Below are 18,948 nucleotides of genomic sequence, written 5' to 3' on the forward strand. Positions count from 1 at the left end.
CGGTTTGTCGTTTCGCGACATTGCTGCTCGCGTCGGTCGAGATCCAATGACTGTTAGCAGAATATGGAATCGGTGAGTTCCGGAGGGTAATACGGAACGCCGTGCTGGATCCCAACGGCCTCGTATCACTAGCAGTCGAGATGACAGGCATCTTATCCGCACGGCTGTAACGGATCGTGCAGCCACGTCTCTATCCCTGAATCAACAGATGGCGACGTTTGCAAGACAACAACCGTCTGCACGAACAGTTCGACGACGTTTGCAGCAGCATGGACTGTCAGCTCGGAGACCGTGGCTGCGGTTACCCTTGACGCTGCGTCACAGACAGGAACGCCTGCGATGGTGTACTCGACGACGAACCTGGGTGCACGAATGGCAAAACGTAATTTTTTGCGGACGAATCAAGGTTCTGTTTACAGCATCACGATGGTTGCATCCGTGTTTGGCGACATCGCGGTGAACGCACATTGGAAGCGTGTATTCGTCATCGCCATACTGGCGTATCACCCGGCGTGATGGTATGGGGTGCCATTGGTTACACGTCTCGGTCACCTCTTGGTCGCATTGACGGCACTTTGAACAGTGGCCGTTACATTTCAGATGTGTTACGACCCGTGGCTCTACCCTTCCTTCGATCCCTGCGAAACCCTAAATTTCAGCAGGATAATGCATGACCGCATGTTGCAGGTCCTGTACGGGCCTTTCTGGATACAGAAAATGTTCGAATGCTGCCCTGGCCAGCACATTCTCCAGATCTCTCACCAACTCAAAACGTCTGGTCAACGGTGGCCGAGCAACTGGCTCGTCACAATACGCCAGTCACTACTCTTGATGAAGTGCGGTATCGTGTTGAAGCTGCATGGGCAACTGTACCTCCACACGCCATCCAAGCTCTGTCTGACTCAGTGCCCAGGCCGTTATTACGGCCAGAGGTGGCTGTTCTGGGTACTGATTTCTCGGGATCTATGCACCCAAACTGGGTGAAAATGTAATCACATGTCAGTTCTAGTATATTTGTCCAATGAATACCCGTTTATCAACTGCATTTCTTCTTGGTGTGGAAATTTTAATGGCCAGTAGTGTAGAGAAATGTATTCCCCAAATTTCTTTACTCTACTTTATTGTTTGCTGGTCCACTTCTATTTTCCCAATCAGTGCATACAGATTAGGACATAAAAATACAGCTTGCAGAGAATAAAAGAATTTTACAGCTCAAGCGGTTTTATTTGTCAACACGATTACTGTATTTCACACTTCACGTGTACCCCTGGTGTGTGAGTGTGTTGCCCCTGTAGACGTGATAACCACCCCGCCCGTGTGAGTGCAGGCAGCGCCAATACAACCCCCACCACCATGGCTGCAGACACCACCACCATCACCACCACCATCACAACCACAACCACCACCACCACAACCACGCGACGTCTCCGGCCCCCGGAGGCGGCGCCGGTGCCGGCGGGCCGTTGGAGGCGGCGTCGCAGTCCGGGAGGCGGCGCTGCAGCTCCGTGGGCGGCGGGGGCGGCGGGGGCGGTCGCTGCCCCCAGCAGCAGGTGCAGCAGCGGCAGGCGGCCAACCTGCGCGAGCGGAGGCGGATGCAGAGCATCAACGACGCGTTCGAAGGGCTGCGCGCGCACATCCCCACCCTGCCCTACGAGAAGCGGCTGTCCAAGGTGCGTGCCCGGTCAGCCGAGACCAGAAAGTGACTGAAGTAATTACTTTTGATTAGATTACGGGAGTGAACAGTGATCAAAGTGTTACAAATATTTACTATCAAAAACAGTCTCGTACAGATTCCCGTATGGAGGACATAGTGATAGATATCCGTGGGGTTGTGAAGCAGCTGAATGGGCTGAAAATAAATAAATCGCCAGGTCCTGATGGGATTCCAGTTCGGTTTCACAGAGAGTACTCTACTGCATTGGCTCCTTACTCGGCTTGCATTTATCGCGAATCTCTTGCCCAAAGTAAAGTCCCGAGCGACTGGAAAAAAGCGCAGGTGACGCCTGTATTGATTGGCGACTCCATGGAGTGCCCTGTGCACCACGACCACATAGTGGATATACCTGGAACGAGAAACAGCATTGGTCGTATTTTTTTTTTTTTTTTTAATATCCGCAAAATCGATTTTAGGTCACTTAGTGACCATCCTCAGGGCTGTAATATACAATTTAAATAGTTTATGTGATCGCTCTAAGCTTGTTGACACCAATTTAAATTGTATATTACAGCACTGAGGATGGTCACTAAGTGACCGAAAATCGATTTAGCTGACAATAAAACAAAAAAAAAAAAAAAAATACGTCCAATGCTGTTTCTCCTTCCATGACGCCTATATATAAGAAGGGTAGAAGGACGGATCCTCAAAATTACAGACCAATATCCTTAACATCGGTTTGTTGCAGGATTCTCGAACATATTCTCAGTTCGAATATAATGTAAGTAGGCTGTTTAGGTTTTTATGTTGGTAACGCCACGTAGCGCTCCGTATGAAAATCACTGGCTGTGCTGTGTGCAGTCTGTAGCTGGGTGGCATTGTTGGAATTCGCTATTGTAGTGTTGGGCAGTTGGATGTGAACAGCGTGTAGCGTTAGGCAGTTGGAGGTGAGCCGCCAGCAGTGGTGGATGTGGGGAGAGAGATGGCGGAATTTTGAGACCGGATTATCTGGACGTCTGTCCATCAGAAACAGTAAATTTGTAAGACTGGATGTCATGAACTGATATATATATATATATATATATATATATATGACTTTTGGACACTATTAAGGTAAATACATTGTTCTTTATCAAAATCTTTCATTTGCTAACTATGCCTATCAGTATTTAGTGACTTCAGTAGTTAGAATCTTTTATTTAGCTGGCAGTATTGGCGCTCGCTGTATTGCAGTAGTTCGAGTAATGAAGATTTTTGTGAGGTAAATGATTGATGAAAGGTATAGTTTATTGTGAGTCAGGGCCATTCTTTTGTAGGGATTATTAAAAGTCAGATTGTGTTGCGATAAAAATACTGTGTGTCAGTTTAGTGATGATCAGAATAAGTAAAGAGAGAAATGTCTGAGTGCGTTCAGTTTTGCTCAACTGTTTGAAAATCAAATAACGTGTGAGGTTTACCAGCACAGTAATTCACTAATTTTTCGAAGGGGACGTTTCAATAATGAATTTCCTTGACACAGAGAAGTTGCTGTCCATGCATCAGCACGGCTTTAGAAAGCATCGCTCCTGCGAAACGCAGCTCGCCTTTTTTTTCACATGATATCTTGCGAACCGTGGATGAAGGGTATCAGACGGATGCCATATTCCTTGACTTCCGGAAAGCGTTTGACTCGGTGCCCCACTGCAGACTCCTAACTAAGGTACGAGCATATGGGATTGGTTCCCAAGTATGTGAGTGGCTCGAAGACTTCTTAAGTAACAGAACCCAGTACGTTGTCCTCGATGGTGAGTGTTCATCGGAGGTGAGGGTATCATCTGGAGTGCTCCAGGGAAGTGTGGTAGGTCCGCTGTTGTTTTCTATCTACATAAATGATCTTTTGGATAGGGTGGACAGCAATGTGCGGCTGTTTGCTGATGATGCTGTGGTGTACGGGAAGGTGTCGTCGTTGAGTGACTGTAGGAGGATACGAGATGACTTGGACAGGATTTGTGATTGGTGTAAAGAATGGCAGCTAACTCTAAATATACATAAATGTAAATTAATGGAGATGATTAGGAAAAAGAATCCCGTAATGTTTGAATACTCCATTAGTAGTGTAGCGCTTGACACAGTCACGTCGATTAAATATTTGGGCGTAACATTGCAGAGCGATATGAAGTGGGACAAGCATGTAATGGCAGTTGTGGGGAAGGCGGATAGTCGTCTTCGGTTCATTGGTAGAATTTTGGGAAGATGTGGTTCATCTGTAAAGGAGACCGCTTATAAAACACTAATACGACCTATTCTCGAGTACTGCTCTAGCGTTTGGGATCCCTATCAGGTCGGATTGAGGAAGGACGTAGAAGCAATTCAGAGGCGGGCTGCTAGATTTGTTACTGGTAGGTTTGATCATCACGCGAGTGTTACGGAAATGCTTCAGGAACTCGAGTGGGAGTCTCTAGAGGAGGCGTTCTTTTCGTGAATCGCTACTGAGGAAATTTAGAGAACCAGCATTTGAGGCTGACTGCAGTACAATTTTACTGCCTCCAACTTACATTTCGCGGAAAGACAACAAAGATAAGATAAGAGAGATTAGGGCTCGTACAGAGGCATATAGGCAGCCATTTTTCCCTCGTTTTGATTGGGAGTGGAACAGGGAGAGAAGATGCTAGTTATGGTACGAGGTACCCTCCGCCACGCACCGTATGGTGGATTGCGGAGGATGTATGTACATGTAGACAATGTTTTTATTACGGTGACAGGTTTCGACCATTACTGTGGTCATCTTCGGACCAATGAATAAGGACCTCCTTGTGTTGGAGAATCACTCAGTAGAAGGAGGTGCTTACTCATTGGCCTGAAGATGACCACAGTAGTGGTCGAAACCGGTCACCATAATAAATAAATTGTGATCAGGACAGTTTTTGATGGTAAATATTAGCGACTAAAGTGACTATCCTCCGCATTTTCTCCCTTTGCATGTGGTCTCCCAATCGGCGAACGTGAAACTGCATCCGCAATTACATTTGTTTTTTCCCGGGACATGTGTGATGCGGAAGTCAAATTGCTGGAGGAATGAAACCCACCTTGTCAGCCTATCGTGTCTCAATTTTGCCGGAAGCAAAAATTCCAACGCTCTGTGGTCTCTAAAGACATGGATCTTTTGTCCACGCAGGAAATATTTGAATCTTTTGAAAGCCCACGCGATAGGCAATGCCTCCAGCTCAGTTACTGAGTAATTCCTTTCGCACTTTGTATGGACTGGGCTCCCAAATGATATCGTCTTGTTTGCTAATGTCCCCTTTTTCATAATTTGTTGGAATATTACTACGCCAAGACCTGTTTCTCGCTGTGCAGTCCACATACAAAAATCCGCTGTTAAGTCAGGGAGAGCTAGGATAGGTGCCCCCACAAGGGACTGTTTAAGCGAATTGAATTCATGATCGGCTGCCTCATCCCAAACCCATGGTGTCTTCTTTCCTGTTAAGACACGAAGTCTTGGTGCTCCATTCTCCTTGGTTCTAACAAGCACTCCGTCTCCAGGCCACGAGTGGCCTACCGGGACCATCCGACCGCCGTGTTGTCCTCTGTGGAGGATGCGGATAGGAGGGGCGTGGGGTCAGCACACCGCTCTCCCGGCCGTTAGTTGATGGTTTTCTTTGACCGGAGCCGCTACTATTCGGTCGAGTAGCTCCTCAATTGGCATCACGAGGCTGAGTGCACCCCGACAAATGGCAACAGCGCATGCCGACCACTCCCGACAGCGCTTAAACTCTGCTTCTACATCCATACTCCGCAAGCCACCTGACGGTGTGTCGCGGAGGGTACCTTGAGTACCACTATCGGTTCTCCCTTCTGTTCTAGTCTCGTGGAAAGAAGGATTGTCGGTATGCTTCTGTGTAATCTCTCTGATTTGATCCTCATGGTCTCTTCGCGACATATACGTAAGTGGGAGCAATAAACTGCTTCACTCCTCGGTGAAGGTATGTTCTCGGAACTTCAACAAAAGCCCTTACCGAGCTACTGAGCGTCTCTCCTGCAGAGTCTTCCACTGGAGTTTATCTATCATCTCCGTAACGCTTTCGCGATTACTAAATGATACTGTAACGAAGCGAGCTGCTCTCCGTCGGATCTTCTCTATCTCTTCTGTCAACCCTATCTGGTACGGATCCCACACGGCTGAGCAGTATTCGAGCAATGGGCGAACAAGCGTACTGTAACCTACTTCCTTTGTTTTCGGATTGCATTTCCTTAGGATTCTTCCAATGAATCTCAGTCTGGCATCTGCTTTACCGACGATCAACTTTATATGATCATTCCATTTTAAATCACTCCTAATGCGTACTCGCAGATAATTTATGGAATTCACTGCTTCCAGTTGCTGACCTGCTATATTGTAGCTAAATGATGAGGGATCTTTCTTTCTAAGTATTCGCAGCACATTACACTTGTCTACATTGAGATTCAATTGCCATTCCCTGCACCATGCGTCAATTCGCTGCAGATCCTCCTGCATTTCAGTACAATTTTCCATTGTTACAACCTCTCGATATACCACAGCATCATCCGCAAGAAGCCTCAGTGAACTTCCGATGTCATCCACAAGGTCATTTATGTACGAGGGCCGTTCAGAAAGTAACCTCCGGTTGATTTAAAAAAATACACCAAGTTAAATAAAAATATTTTCATACATACATCTTACAACTATATCTTTGCACTATTTTTCTACATAGTCTCCATAGCGATTGAGGCACTTATCGTATCTCTTCACAAGCTTTGAAATTCCTTCTGCATAAAAATTACTCGCTTGTGCCTGGAGCCAGCCTGTGACCGCATCTTCGAGCTCTTCGTCGTCATCAAACCGCTGTGACCCGAGCCATTTCTTCAAATGCATGAAGAGGTGATAATCACTTGGCGCCAGGTCTGGGCTGTAAGGTGGATGGTTGATAACGTCCCACTTGAAGGACTCAAGAAGGGCCGTTGTTCTGCGAGCGGAGTGAGGACGGGCGTTATCGTGCAAAAAAACGATACCGGAAGTCAGCATACCACGGCGTTTGTTCTGTATAGCCCGTCGTAACTTTTTATTGTTTCACAGTACACGTCTTGATTAATGGTCGTACCACGTTCCATGAATTCAACCAACAACACCCCTTTGGCATCTCAAAACACCGTTGCCATCAGTTTTCTGGCAGAAAAATCTTGCGAGGCTTTTCTTGGTTTGGTAGGCGAATTTGAATGTGCCCACATCTTCGATTGTTCTTTTGTCTCAGGGTTCACGTACTTAATCCAGGTTTCGTCACCGGTCACGATTCTGTTTAACAATGGTTCTCCTTCGTCCTCATAACGTGACAGAAAGTCTAATGCAGAGGCCATTCTTTGAGTTTTGTGGTGGTCGGTAAGAATTTTGGGCACCCATCGTGCACAGAACTTACGGTAACCCAATCTTGCTGTCACTATCTCGTACAAGAGAGCCTTAGAAATCTGTGGAAAACCAGTAGACAACTCCGACATTGAGAAACGTCGATTTTCACGAACTTTTGCATCAACTGTCTGAACGAGTTCGTCAGTCATCAATGATGGTCTACCACTCCTCTCTTCATCATGAACGTTTTCTCGTCCACTTTTAAATAAACGTACCCATTCACGGACAACTCCTTCACTCATAACTCTTGGTCCATACACGGCACAAAGCTCACGATGAATAGCTGCTGCAGAATATCCTTTGGCTGTAAAAAACCTTATGACAGCACGCACTTCACATTTGGCGGGGTTTTCTATTGCAGCACACATTTCAAACTGCCACAAAAACTAAACTAGCGCAGGTACGACGTTCACTCGACCACGGGTTGATGCCGACTGACCTGTTGAGTGCGTGAACGCACAGATGGCGTCGCTACTCCCCCCACAACCCGCACTGTGACCAATCGGAGGTTACTTTCTGAACCGCCCTCGTATATTGTGAATAGCAGCGGTCCTACGACACTCCCCTGCGGCACACCTGAAATCACTCTTACTACGGAAGACTTCTCTCCATTGAGAATGACATGCTGCGTTCTGCTATCCAGGAACTCTTCAATCCGAGGCACAGGACTGAAATCTGCAGCAATTTGCGGCAGGGTTGCACTTCTGTCACGTTGAACGATTCTCTTCAGTCGCCTTTGGTCCGTTTCGTGCAGGACCTACTTCCGGCCGCAGTAATGTAAGAGATTTGATGTTTTACCTGATTCCTGATATTCACGGCACACTGATGGAGTGGTCCTGCTGGAAGATACACACTTCATCGCTCCCTCGACGATGCTACGCCCCACCGCTCGTGCGCGGACTATAGCACCACGTTCAGACTCACTTAAACCTTGACAACCTGCCATCGTAGCAGCAGCAAGCGGTCTAACAACTGCGCCCCCGCTGCAGAATATATTGGGGCATCAAGGCGTGCCCAGTCTGAAAATAGAAGCTCAAGCCATGCGGCTACGCCTTCAATAATAAAAATTGACATTAAACCAATAGCTTTTTTGGTTGTCTTGTTTTTTTCTGTTTTTAAATGATTTAAGAAGACATTGGTTGCATAAATTTTTTTTCATATTTTAATTTTTTTATTTCTTTTTAATTTTTTCTTTTTTCTTACTTTCTCTTTATTATTATTTTTTATTTTTTATATCTTTTTAATTTTTCTTTTTTCTTACTTTCTTTTTATTTTTATTTTTTATTTTTATTTCTTTTTAATTTTTCTTTTTTTCTTACTTTCTTTTTATTTTTATTTCTTATTTTTTTATTTCTATTTAATTTTTCTTTTTTCTTACTTTCTTTTTATTTTTATTTTTTATTTTTTTATATCTTTTTAATTTTTTCTTTTTCTTACTTTCTTTTTATTTTTATTTCTTATTTTTTTATAATTTTTTCTTTTTTCTTACTTTCTTTTTATTTTTATTTTTTTATTTCTTTTTAATTTTTCTTTTTTCTTACTTTCTTTTTATTTTTATTTTTTATATTTTATTTTTTATTTCTTTTTAATTTTTTCTTTTTTTACTTTCTTGTTATTTTTATTTTTTATTTTTTATGTCTTTTTAATTTTTTCTTTTTTCTTACTTTCTTTTTATTTTTATTTTTTTTTGGTTTCTTTTTAATTTTTCTTTTTTTCTTACTTTCTTTTTATTTTTATTTCTTATTTTTTTATTTCTTTTTAATTTTTTCTTTTTTCTTACTTTCTTTTTATTTTTATTTTTTATTTTTTTATAATTTTTTCTTTTTTCTTATTTTCTTTTTATTTTTATTTTTTTATTTCTTTTTAATTTTTCTTTTTTCTTACTTTCTTTTTATTTTTATTTTTTAATTTTTTATTTCTTTTCAATTTTTTCTTTTTTCTTACTTTCTTGTTATTTTTATTTTTTATTTTTTATATCTTTTTAATTTCTTCTTTTTTCTTACATTCTTGTTATTTTTATTTTTTATTTTTTTTTCTTTTTAATTTTTTCTTTTTTCTTACTTTCTTTTTATTTTTATTTTTTATTTTTTTATTTCTTTTTAATTTTTCTTTTTTCTTACTTTCTTTTTATTTTTATTTTTAATTTTTTTATTTCTTTTTAATTTTTTCTGTTTCTTACTTTCTTTTTATTTTTATTTTTTATTCTTTTGTTTATTTTTTTCTCCCATTCGCTCACACATCACACCATATATAAATTGTAGACACTCATACATATTGCAGTTAACACATTCTCACACTCATTCATTCACCTTTTTTGTTATAAAATAGTAAAATAAATAAATAAAGACAACTGCGCCAGACACTTGTCGTCTCATATAGGCGCCGCCGACCGCAGTGCCTTATCCTGCCTGTTTACATATCTCCGTATCTGAATACGCATGCGTGTACCAGTTTCTTTGGGGCTTCAGTGTAGTTACGTGTAACAGGGGATGTAAAAATCGCAGAGTATCAAATATCGGATACGTAGGATAGTACAAGTGCCTGTGCCCTTTACAAGTATGATGCAGTGTTTTTTCCCGGGTTTGATACTAGTAACCTTCTCTACGGCAGGAATGCTCTTTTTTTCCAGTTCTACTCTCCTTTTTATGTTCGGCTAGCTCTGTCCGTCATCGGTTATTTTGCTGCCTAGGTAGCAGAATTCCTTAACATCATCTACTTCGTGACCATCAATCCCGACATTAAGTTTCTCGCTGTTCTCATTTCTGCTACTTCTCTACACATTCGTCTTTCTTCGATTTACTCTTAATCCATTTTTCTGTACTCATTCGATTGTTTATTCCATTCATCAGAGAATGTAATTATTGTTCACTTTCACTCAGGATAGCAATGTCATCAGCGGATCGTATCACTGATATCCTTTCACCTCGAATTTTAGTTCCACTCCTGAACCTTTGTTTTGTTTCCATCATTTATTCTTCGATGTGCAGATTGCACCCCTGTCTTACACCCTTTTTAATACGAGCCCTTCCTTTTTGGCCGTCCAATCTCATTATTCACTTTTGACTCTTGTACGTATCGTATGGTTCAAATGGCTCTGAGCACTATGGGACTTAACTTGTGACGTCATCAGTCCCCTAGAACTTAGAACTAATTAAACCTCACTAACCTAAGAACATCACACACATCGCCGGCCGAAGTGGCCGTGCGGTTAAAGGCGCTGCAGTCTGGAACCGCAAGACCGCTACGGTCGCAGGTTCGAATCCTGCCTCGGGCATGGATGTTTGTGATGTCCTTAGGTTAGTTAGGTTTAACTAGTTCTAAGTTCTAGGGGACTAATGACCTCAGCAGTTGAGTCCCATAGTGCTCAGAGCCATTTGAACATCACACACATCCATGCCCGAGGCAGGATTCGAACCTGCGATCTCCGGTCGAAGTGACAGAGCGGTTCTAGGCGCTTTAGTCTGGAACCGCGCGACCGCTACGGTCGCAGGTTCGAGTCCTGCCTCGGGCATGGATGTGTGTGATGTCCTTAGGTTAGTGAGGTTTAAATAGTTCTAAGTTCTAGGGGACTGATGACGTCACAAGTTAAGTCCCATAGTGCTCAGAGCCTTTTGAACCATACATTGCCGATCGCTTTTTCCAGGTCGACAAATCCAACGAACGTGTCTTGATTTTTCTTCAGTCTTGCTTCCATTATCAACCGCAAAATCAGAATTGTCTCTCTGGTGCCTTTACCTTTCCTAATGCCATACTGATTGTCCTCTAACACATTCTCAATTTTCTTTTCCATTCTTCTTTGTATTATTCTTGTAAGCATCTTGGTTGCATGAGCTTTTAATCCGATTTTGCGATGATTCTCGCACTTGCCAGCTCTTGCCGTTTTCGGAATTGTGTGGATGATGCTTTTCCGAAAGTCAGATGGTATATCGTCAGACTCGTACATTCTACAGACCACCGTGAATGGTAGTTTTGTTGTCACTTCCCCCAACGATTTTAGAAATTCTGAGAGAATGTTACCTGTCCCTTCTGCCTTATTTGATATAAAGTTCTCAGAGGCTCTCTTAAATTCTCATTCTAATGTTAGATCCCCTATCTCTTCTAAATCGACCCCTGTTTCTTCTTCTATCACATCAGAGAAATGGAAATGTCTTGTGGCTAGGGCCTCTCGTCGGGTAGACCGTTCGCCTGGTGCAAGTCTTTCGATTTGACGCCACTTCGGCGACCTGCGCGTCGATGGGGATGAAATGATAATGATTAGGACAACACCCAGTCCCTGAGCGGAGAAAATCTCCGACCCAGTCGGGAATCGAACCCGGGCCCTTAGGATTGACAGTCTGTCACGCTGACCACTCAGCTACCGGGGCGGACACATCAGAGAAATCTTCCGCCCCACAGGGCCTTCACTGTAACCTTTCCACCTATCCGCTCTCTCCTCTGGATTTAAAAGAGGAATTCCCGTAGCACTCTTAATGTTACCACCCTTGCTTTAAATTTCACTGAAGGTTATTCTGACTTTCATATATGTTGAGTCACTCCTTCCGACAGTAATTTCTTTTCCAATCGCTTCATATTTTTCATGGAGCCTTTTCGTCTTACCTTCTCTGCACTTCCGATTTATTTCCTTCCTCAGTGACTTGTATTTCTGTATTCGTGAATTTCCCTCAACATCTTTGTACTTCCTCATTTCATCGATCAGCGGAAATATTTCTTCTGTTACCCATGGTTTCTATGCAGTTAACTTCTTTGTACCTATGTTTTCCTTCCCAACTTCTGTGATTGCCCTTTTTAGAGATGTCCATTCCTCTTCAAATTTATTGCCTACTGAGCTATTCCTATCTATAGCCTTAGAGAACTTCAAGTGTGTCTCGTCATCCTTAGTACTTCAGTACGCCGCTTCTTTCCGTATTGATTGTTCTTCACTAATCTCTTGAACTTCAACCTACTCTTCATCGCTTCTACATTGTTCCCTGTGTCTATGTCTGCTCTTGGGCACCCCTTACAATCCTGTATCTGATTTCGGAATTTCTGTCTGACCATGAAAAAATTTAAAGGAAATTTTCCCCGTGTCATCCAGTCTTTTCCAAGTATACCTCCTCCTATTGCGATACTTGAGCAGAGTATTCGCTGTTACTAGTTGAAATTTATTACAGTACTCAGTTAGTCTTTCTCTCCTCTCATTCCTTATCCCAAGCCCATATTCTCTTGTAACCTTTTCTCCTACTCCTTCCCCTACAACTGCATTCCAGTTCCCCATGACTATTAGATTTTCATCTCCCTTTATGTACTGTATTACGCTTTCAATATCCTCATAGACTTTCTATATTTGCCGGCCGAAGTGGCCGTGCGGTTAAAGGCGCTGCAGTCTGGAACCGCAAGACCGCTACGGTCGCAGGTTCGTATCCTGCCTCGGGCATGGATGTTTGTGACGTCCTTAGGTTAGTTAGGTTTAACTAGTTCTAGGTGACTAATGACCTCAGCAGTTGAGTCCCATAGTGCTCCGAGCCATTTTGAACTTTCTATATTTCATCTTCAGCTTGCGACGTCGGCATGTATATCTGAACTATTGTTGTCGATGTTGGTTTTCTGTCGGTTCTGACAAGAACAACCTTATCGCTGAACTGTTCACTGAAACACACTCTCTGCCCTTTCTTCCTATTGATAACGAATCGTACACCCGTTATACCATTTTCTGCTGCTGTTGGTATTACCGTATGCTCATCTGCCCAAAAATCCTTGTTTTCTTTCCTATTATAAGGGGCGTTCAAACAGAAACGAGCAGGAGGCATAATTACATAAACCAGTGCCTGTATTTTAGAAGCATTGACCCTGACTGTTGAGACACTTGCCCCACTGTGACACAAGGCGGTGAATGGCTGTCTCATAAAATTCCCGGGGATGCGATGTGAACCAGTTCTGCACGTACAGCTGGGCGTTGTCGTCCACACGAGTGCAGGAAAGGTTATGCTGACGTTCTTCTTTGACCAAGATGGCCCCCTTCCGATTCACTTCCTGCAGCACGGGACAGCAGTGAACGCCCAGCGTTACTCGCAAACCTCGACCACCCTCCTCCGAGCGATCAAATCAAAACGACCAGGCAATCTCACCTGTGGGGTCATTCTGCTCCACGACAATGCAAAAGCCTCACACGGCCAACACAGTCGCGACACTCCTGCAGAAATTCAAAGGGGGGGTTCTCGGCCACCCTCCATACAGTTCGGACCTCCCTCCCTGTGATTACGCCATTTTTGGTACCTTAAATAACTGAACAGTTATTACTGACTCGCACTGCGGAAAACGCAGAACAAAAAACGCTTTCTGTTGCCCCGAAACCATTTTTACTAGAACTGAAGTGGGAACCATTTAAAGCTCGAGAGTTGCCTCTTTCCAACAGTACGTTGTTCACGCACATATCTAAAACAACATAAGTTTTTTTTTCGGATGATTCTTTTTGATACACCCTGTATATGTCCCCCAGTATTTCCTGTCCAGTTTTCTTATGTGAGCACGTGGAATAACTTCGGTGAGCTCTTGTTTCTATGGTGACATTATTTTCAGTTTATTAAGTGAGTAGTTATTTGCATTTTTTAAGTGAGCTTTTAGCTAGGAAAAATAGATTCCTATAAGTAATGGCTGACAGCTGTTTAGTTGTTAGTGTGATGTTGTTAAAGAGTGACCTTTGTAGTATTGGTGAGAACTCCCTTCCCCTGTCTCCTTTAAGTTTCTCTCTCTTCCCCTCCACCCCCCCCCCCCCCATCTCTGCCTGTCTTTTAAGTCTCCTGTAAGTATCTCTCCTTCTCTTTCTGCCTACCTCCCTCTCTCTCCCTCTCTACTTCCCCCTCTGTCTCTCTCTCTTTCTCTCTCTCTCTCTCTCTCTATCTCTCTCAACTCTTCCCTCTTCCCTTTAAGTCTCTCTCTCTCTCTTTCTATCTGTCTCTAAATTCTCACCCTCTTTCTCTCTCTCTCTCTCAAAATCAACTCTTCCCTTTAAGTCTCTCTCTTTCTCTCTCTCTCTCTCTTTCTCTCTCTCAATTCTCTCCTTTAACCTTTAAGTCTGTATCTCTCTCTCTCTCTCTCTCTCTCTCTCTCTCAACTCTTCCCTTTAAGTCTCTCTGTCTCTCTTTATCTCTGTCTCTCAATTCTCTCCTTTAAGTCTGTATCTCTCCCCCCCCCCTCTCTCTCACTCAACTCTTCCCTTTAAGTCTCTCTCTCTCTCTCTTTCTGTCACTCAATTCTCTCCTTTAAGTCTGTATCTCTCTCCCTCTCTCTTCTCTCTCTGTCTCTTTACATAGCAGAAATCTATTGACAGGTGGACACGCTGAAGTTGGCCATCGGCTACATCAACTTCCTGAGCGAGTTGGTGGCGTCGGACCGTGCGGGGGCGGCAGGAGGCGTCGGCGGCGGCGCCGGGGGTGGACTCGGCGGTGGCGGGTTGCGCGGCGTGGGCCACGGCCCGCTGCGCGATCAGCCCAAGAAGGTCATCCTCAGGGGTCCGTACACAGCCTGCTTCACTCTCACATGCAATAGTTTACATTCACCTGTCTCTGTTATCCCTTTCACTGCCAATTTAATCAACATAAACCGTGTGGTTCCAGACATCTTTTCAAGTCTCAAACATTTATGATGTATAAGGTTGTTTCTGTAAGAGCATGCAAAAGTTTAACAGGACATAGAGGATGCTCCACTGAACAATTTGAGGCAGGGAACCGGGGGTCGAGCCGAGCAGTCTGAGGCGATGCAGTCATGGACTGGGGCATGGAAGTGTGTGTTTGTCCTTAGGATAATTGAGGTTAAATAGTGTGTACGGTTAGGGACTGATGACCTTAGCAGTTAAGTCCCGTAGGATTTCACACACACACACACACGCACACACCTGTGGTCGAAGAAATCAGCTTAAGGCGACAATAGGAATAAAATCACATTACTGTGTACATCTTAGTTAACATTAGTTACAGTTAACTGCAAATACCATCAATGACACAATTAATGCACCATTTGCACTGTATCTTAAGAAACATGCTGAAACTGACGGTAATCAACCTAAATGCAAGCATGACATCGGCGAACACAATTCTGACGCACCCTGACAAAAATCCCTGGTGTGCTTCGAGTCACGTGACAGGCAGTACAATTCTGGCATCTCTACTGACCCTACGACTTATCTTAGAAAATAGATTAAGGAAAGGCAAACGTACGTTTCTAGCATTTGTAGAGAAAGCTTTTGACAATGTTGATCGGAATACTCTCTTTCAAATTCTAAAGGTGGCAGGGGTAAAATACAGGGAGCGAAAGGCTATTTACAATTTGTATAGAAACCAGATGGCAGTTATAAAAGTCGAGGGGCATGAAAGGGAAGCAGCGGTTGGGAAGGGAATGAGACAGGGTTGTAGCCTCTCCTCGATGTTATTCAATCTGTATATTGAGCAAGCAGTAAAGGAAACAAAAGAAAAGTTCGGAGTAGGTAATAAAACCCATGGAGAAGAAATGAAAAGTTTGAGGTTCGCCGATGACATTGTAATTCTGTCAGAGACAGCAGAGGACTTGGAAGAGCAGCTGAATGGAATGGACAGTGATTTGAAAGGAGGGTATAAGATAAACATCAACAAAAGCAAAACGAGGATAATGGAATGCAGTAGAATTAAGTCGGGTGATGCTGAGGCAATTATATTAGCAAATGAGAAACTTAAAGTAGTAAAGGAGTTTTGCTATTTGGGGAACAAAATAACTGATAATGGTCCAAGTAGACTGGCTATGGCAAGGAAAGCGTTTCTGAAGAAGAGAAATTTGTTAACATCGAGTATTGATTTAAGTGTCAGGAAGTCATTTCTGAAAGTATTTGTATGGAGTGTAGCCATGTATGGAAGTGAAACATGGACGGTAAATAGTTTGGACAAGAAGAGAATAGAAGCCTTTAAAATGTGGTGCTACAGAAGAATGCTGAAGATTAGATGGGTAGATCACATAACTAATGAAGTATTGAATAGAACTGGGGAGAAGAGGAGTTTGTGGCACAACTTGACAAGAAGAAGGGACCAGTTGGTAGGACATGTTCTGAGGCATCAAGGGATCACAAATTTAGCATTGGAGGGCAGCGTGGAGGGTAAAAATCGTAGAGGGAGACCAAGAGATGAATACACTAAGCAGATTCAGAAGGATGTAGGCTGCAGTAGGTACTGGGAGGTGAAGAAGCTTGCACAGGATACAGTAGCGTGGAGAGCTGCATCAAACCAGCCTCAGGACTGAAGACAACAACAACAACAACAACAACAGTTCCATCTCTGCATCCACTGGATACTTCAGGTATCCTCACAGGTCAGGAAGTGGAATAGGACCTGCCGTTCCAATCCAGCCACCAGGAAATACAGCACTGAGATGGATGCGGACATCTGCACTGAAGGGACGCGGTGTTGCGTCCACATCTTCTCACCAACAGCCAAGGCTACGGTCTCCAACAACTCAGGTAGAACTCTCTGCACGAACCCCAAGTAGAGCTGGCGGTGCAGGTAGAGGACATGGCCCAATGCGTTTGTCGCCTACAATGCCGGGTCAGATATTGACACCAAAACGTACTTGATCGTGTGACCCTACGACAGCGTGAAGCTTTCCCTTATCCCACACATGGTAATTCCTGCTGTTCGAAATACCGTCACGATCAAATGAGGCCTCGTCGGTTGAAAGTCGCGAGCTGTATATGTTCTTATCTCGAGTTTTCTGCTGAAAATATCTTGCTACTACTCTTGTTAACTTTACTATTACAGAGATCGCCTAAAATCTTATTTTATTTTTATTGGTCCTGTGCGCAACAGATAACTTACTTGGTATTTCTGCTGCCACTGCTTGATCTGCTGCATTCCATTATTTAACAAAAACATAAAAAAACCCTAATATTTGTGCTGAGTGCAATGCATGTTCTGTATGGCGGCTCCTGCCGTTGCTGCGGCTGCTGCTGCTGCTTACCACAACTACATATAATTCAAGAGAAAGGGTTTGGTCAAATCTATACTCGATAAATTATAATCCAAACAAGTAATAAACTATATTCTGAAAGCGATTCTTTCTCATTCAATTAACAAAACGCTTGAAGTTCTTACAACAATCGCTTCCTATGTAAATCTGCCTCCAGTGGCATTATAACAAAATTACAAATTAATCAAACTCTTGAGACAGACTGAATTACTTCTCAATAAAATACACAGTGAAACAATTCCCTGACAATTAACAAAAGAAGTCAGTGACAAAAATCAATACTTAATCTAACAATGGTTTCCCTTAAGAATTCAACTCCTATCATTTTCAAAATTACCGCCTGCTGCTACGCACATACACAAACCCTTTTCTTTAAATTAATAAGCGCGCTGCAAATTATAAAAAATATCAACCACATACCAAATCCTGTGTCGCTGCTGGCGGACACGGCAATCGGCAGCTCGGCGACGACCGCTCGCCCAACACACGTGCGCACCACAGCAGGCGGGCAGGCGAGCTCCTACACATCGCTTCACAATACAAAACGTACTTGAAAACATCTTCCTGGCAGTCACTGTTAAAGTTCGCATTTTATAAGCTGACGACAATATTCGTCTTTCCAACATGACGTCCACGACTTGACTTTCTCAAGGTCCGACTCTAACGAATTAACAACTAACTAGGAATTAGACTTGGCCACTGTTTCTATGTTTCGATACAGTGTATCGATACGTGGAACTGTTTCAGTGTTTCGGAACGGCTGTGGTTCACTGTTTCGAAACAGTGGTGTTTCATTCCGCCCCTGTCTCGGATAACCGCACCAGATTCGATCTCGAGCCAGACACAGAAACTGTATCGTTGTTTCCAAATAAGGCTGTTTCAGTCCGTCTGTGCTTGGAACGGACTAATTGTATCGAAACAGTGATGTTTCATTCCGCTCTGTGTCGGACGAGATTCGGGCTCTGCACAGGTACTGAAACGCAACATACCACTTCATGAAACACTTTCTAGGGTTTCGAAATCTTTTTGACAAGCAATAGCATGAAGCTTAAAATATCCGAAAATAAAGCTTCGTTTCTAGCTGACTGTCCTATTACGAAATGGCGTAACATCTGCTTTATAAACACTAACCAAACAATAAAACAACGCATACTATTCACATTGAAAATAATAAATATGTGAAAATCATTCGAATAAATTACACTTTTTTTAAACATACGCTTCTCTTTTCATGTACAGTAATCATATTAAGAAACGCAAGTAAGCCTACAACATTTTGAATAAAAAAAAAGGCGCAGAGTGACAATTATTAGAAATATACACAAATTTGATGTAGGTATAATTGCAAGCAATCTGTCTGACATATCACTGATAGTGTAATGGTGAACGGCAAGGGCTGGCAAGCATGGTGAATTTATAGTAATGGTTCGAAACACCTTGAAATACAAAATTTTTTTCTGTTATATTTTGTTATTTATTCGAATTCTTTGGCGTTATTTGTGAGTCTATAGTCAGTGTGCCTATTCTCCACAAGGATTCCCTTTGTGTGCATGTAAATTAGCAGGATGGGTATATTACCCATACTAGCGGAATGTGGGAAATCCCAGTAGCATATCCGTTGTTTCTGCAGTTTGCTCCCACCTCCAGTTCCGTTCGCGGTGGTTGTTCTGTCTTCAGCTATGGCTGTCCTCAGCCAATTGAAAAGTATGAAAGCCACACGACACGAAAGCAGCGGATTTGCTGCAGGAAATACGAAACTGCCAAGACGCCCAAGTGTAGCGCTCTCGCACCTCATTTGTGTTTATATGGGCATACTTATACAGTAGACATTCAAGATGATGAAGTGTGTAGGTTTATTAGATTACAAAACACAAACTGTTTCACTGTTTCGAAACAGCGTATCGAAACATTACATTGTACTGTTTCATTT

At 43.0% G+C, this 18,948-nt stretch overlaps 1 protein-coding gene across 1 annotated transcript in view; it reads left to right on the forward strand.

The window, feature by feature from the left end:
- Positions 1-1,535: 1,535 nt before the first annotated feature.
- Positions 1,536-18,948, forward strand: part of LOC124553881 (pancreas transcription factor 1 subunit alpha-like) — a gene marked incomplete at its 5' end in the record, with an annotated part of 93,383 nt that continues 75,970 nt past the window's right edge. Inside the window, 2 exons of the mRNA XM_047127885.1 lie at positions 1,536-1,670; positions 14,362-14,542. Coding sequence (XP_046983841.1) covers positions 1,536-1,670; positions 14,362-14,542 — 316 coding nt within the window. The remainder of the gene's footprint in view (positions 1,671-14,361; positions 14,543-18,948) is intronic.

Source organism: Schistocerca americana, chromosome 11 (assembly GCF_021461395.2).
Source record: "Schistocerca americana isolate TAMUIC-IGC-003095 chromosome 11, iqSchAmer2.1, whole genome shotgun sequence".
NCBI lineage: Eukaryota > Metazoa > Arthropoda > Insecta > Orthoptera > Acrididae > Schistocerca > Schistocerca americana.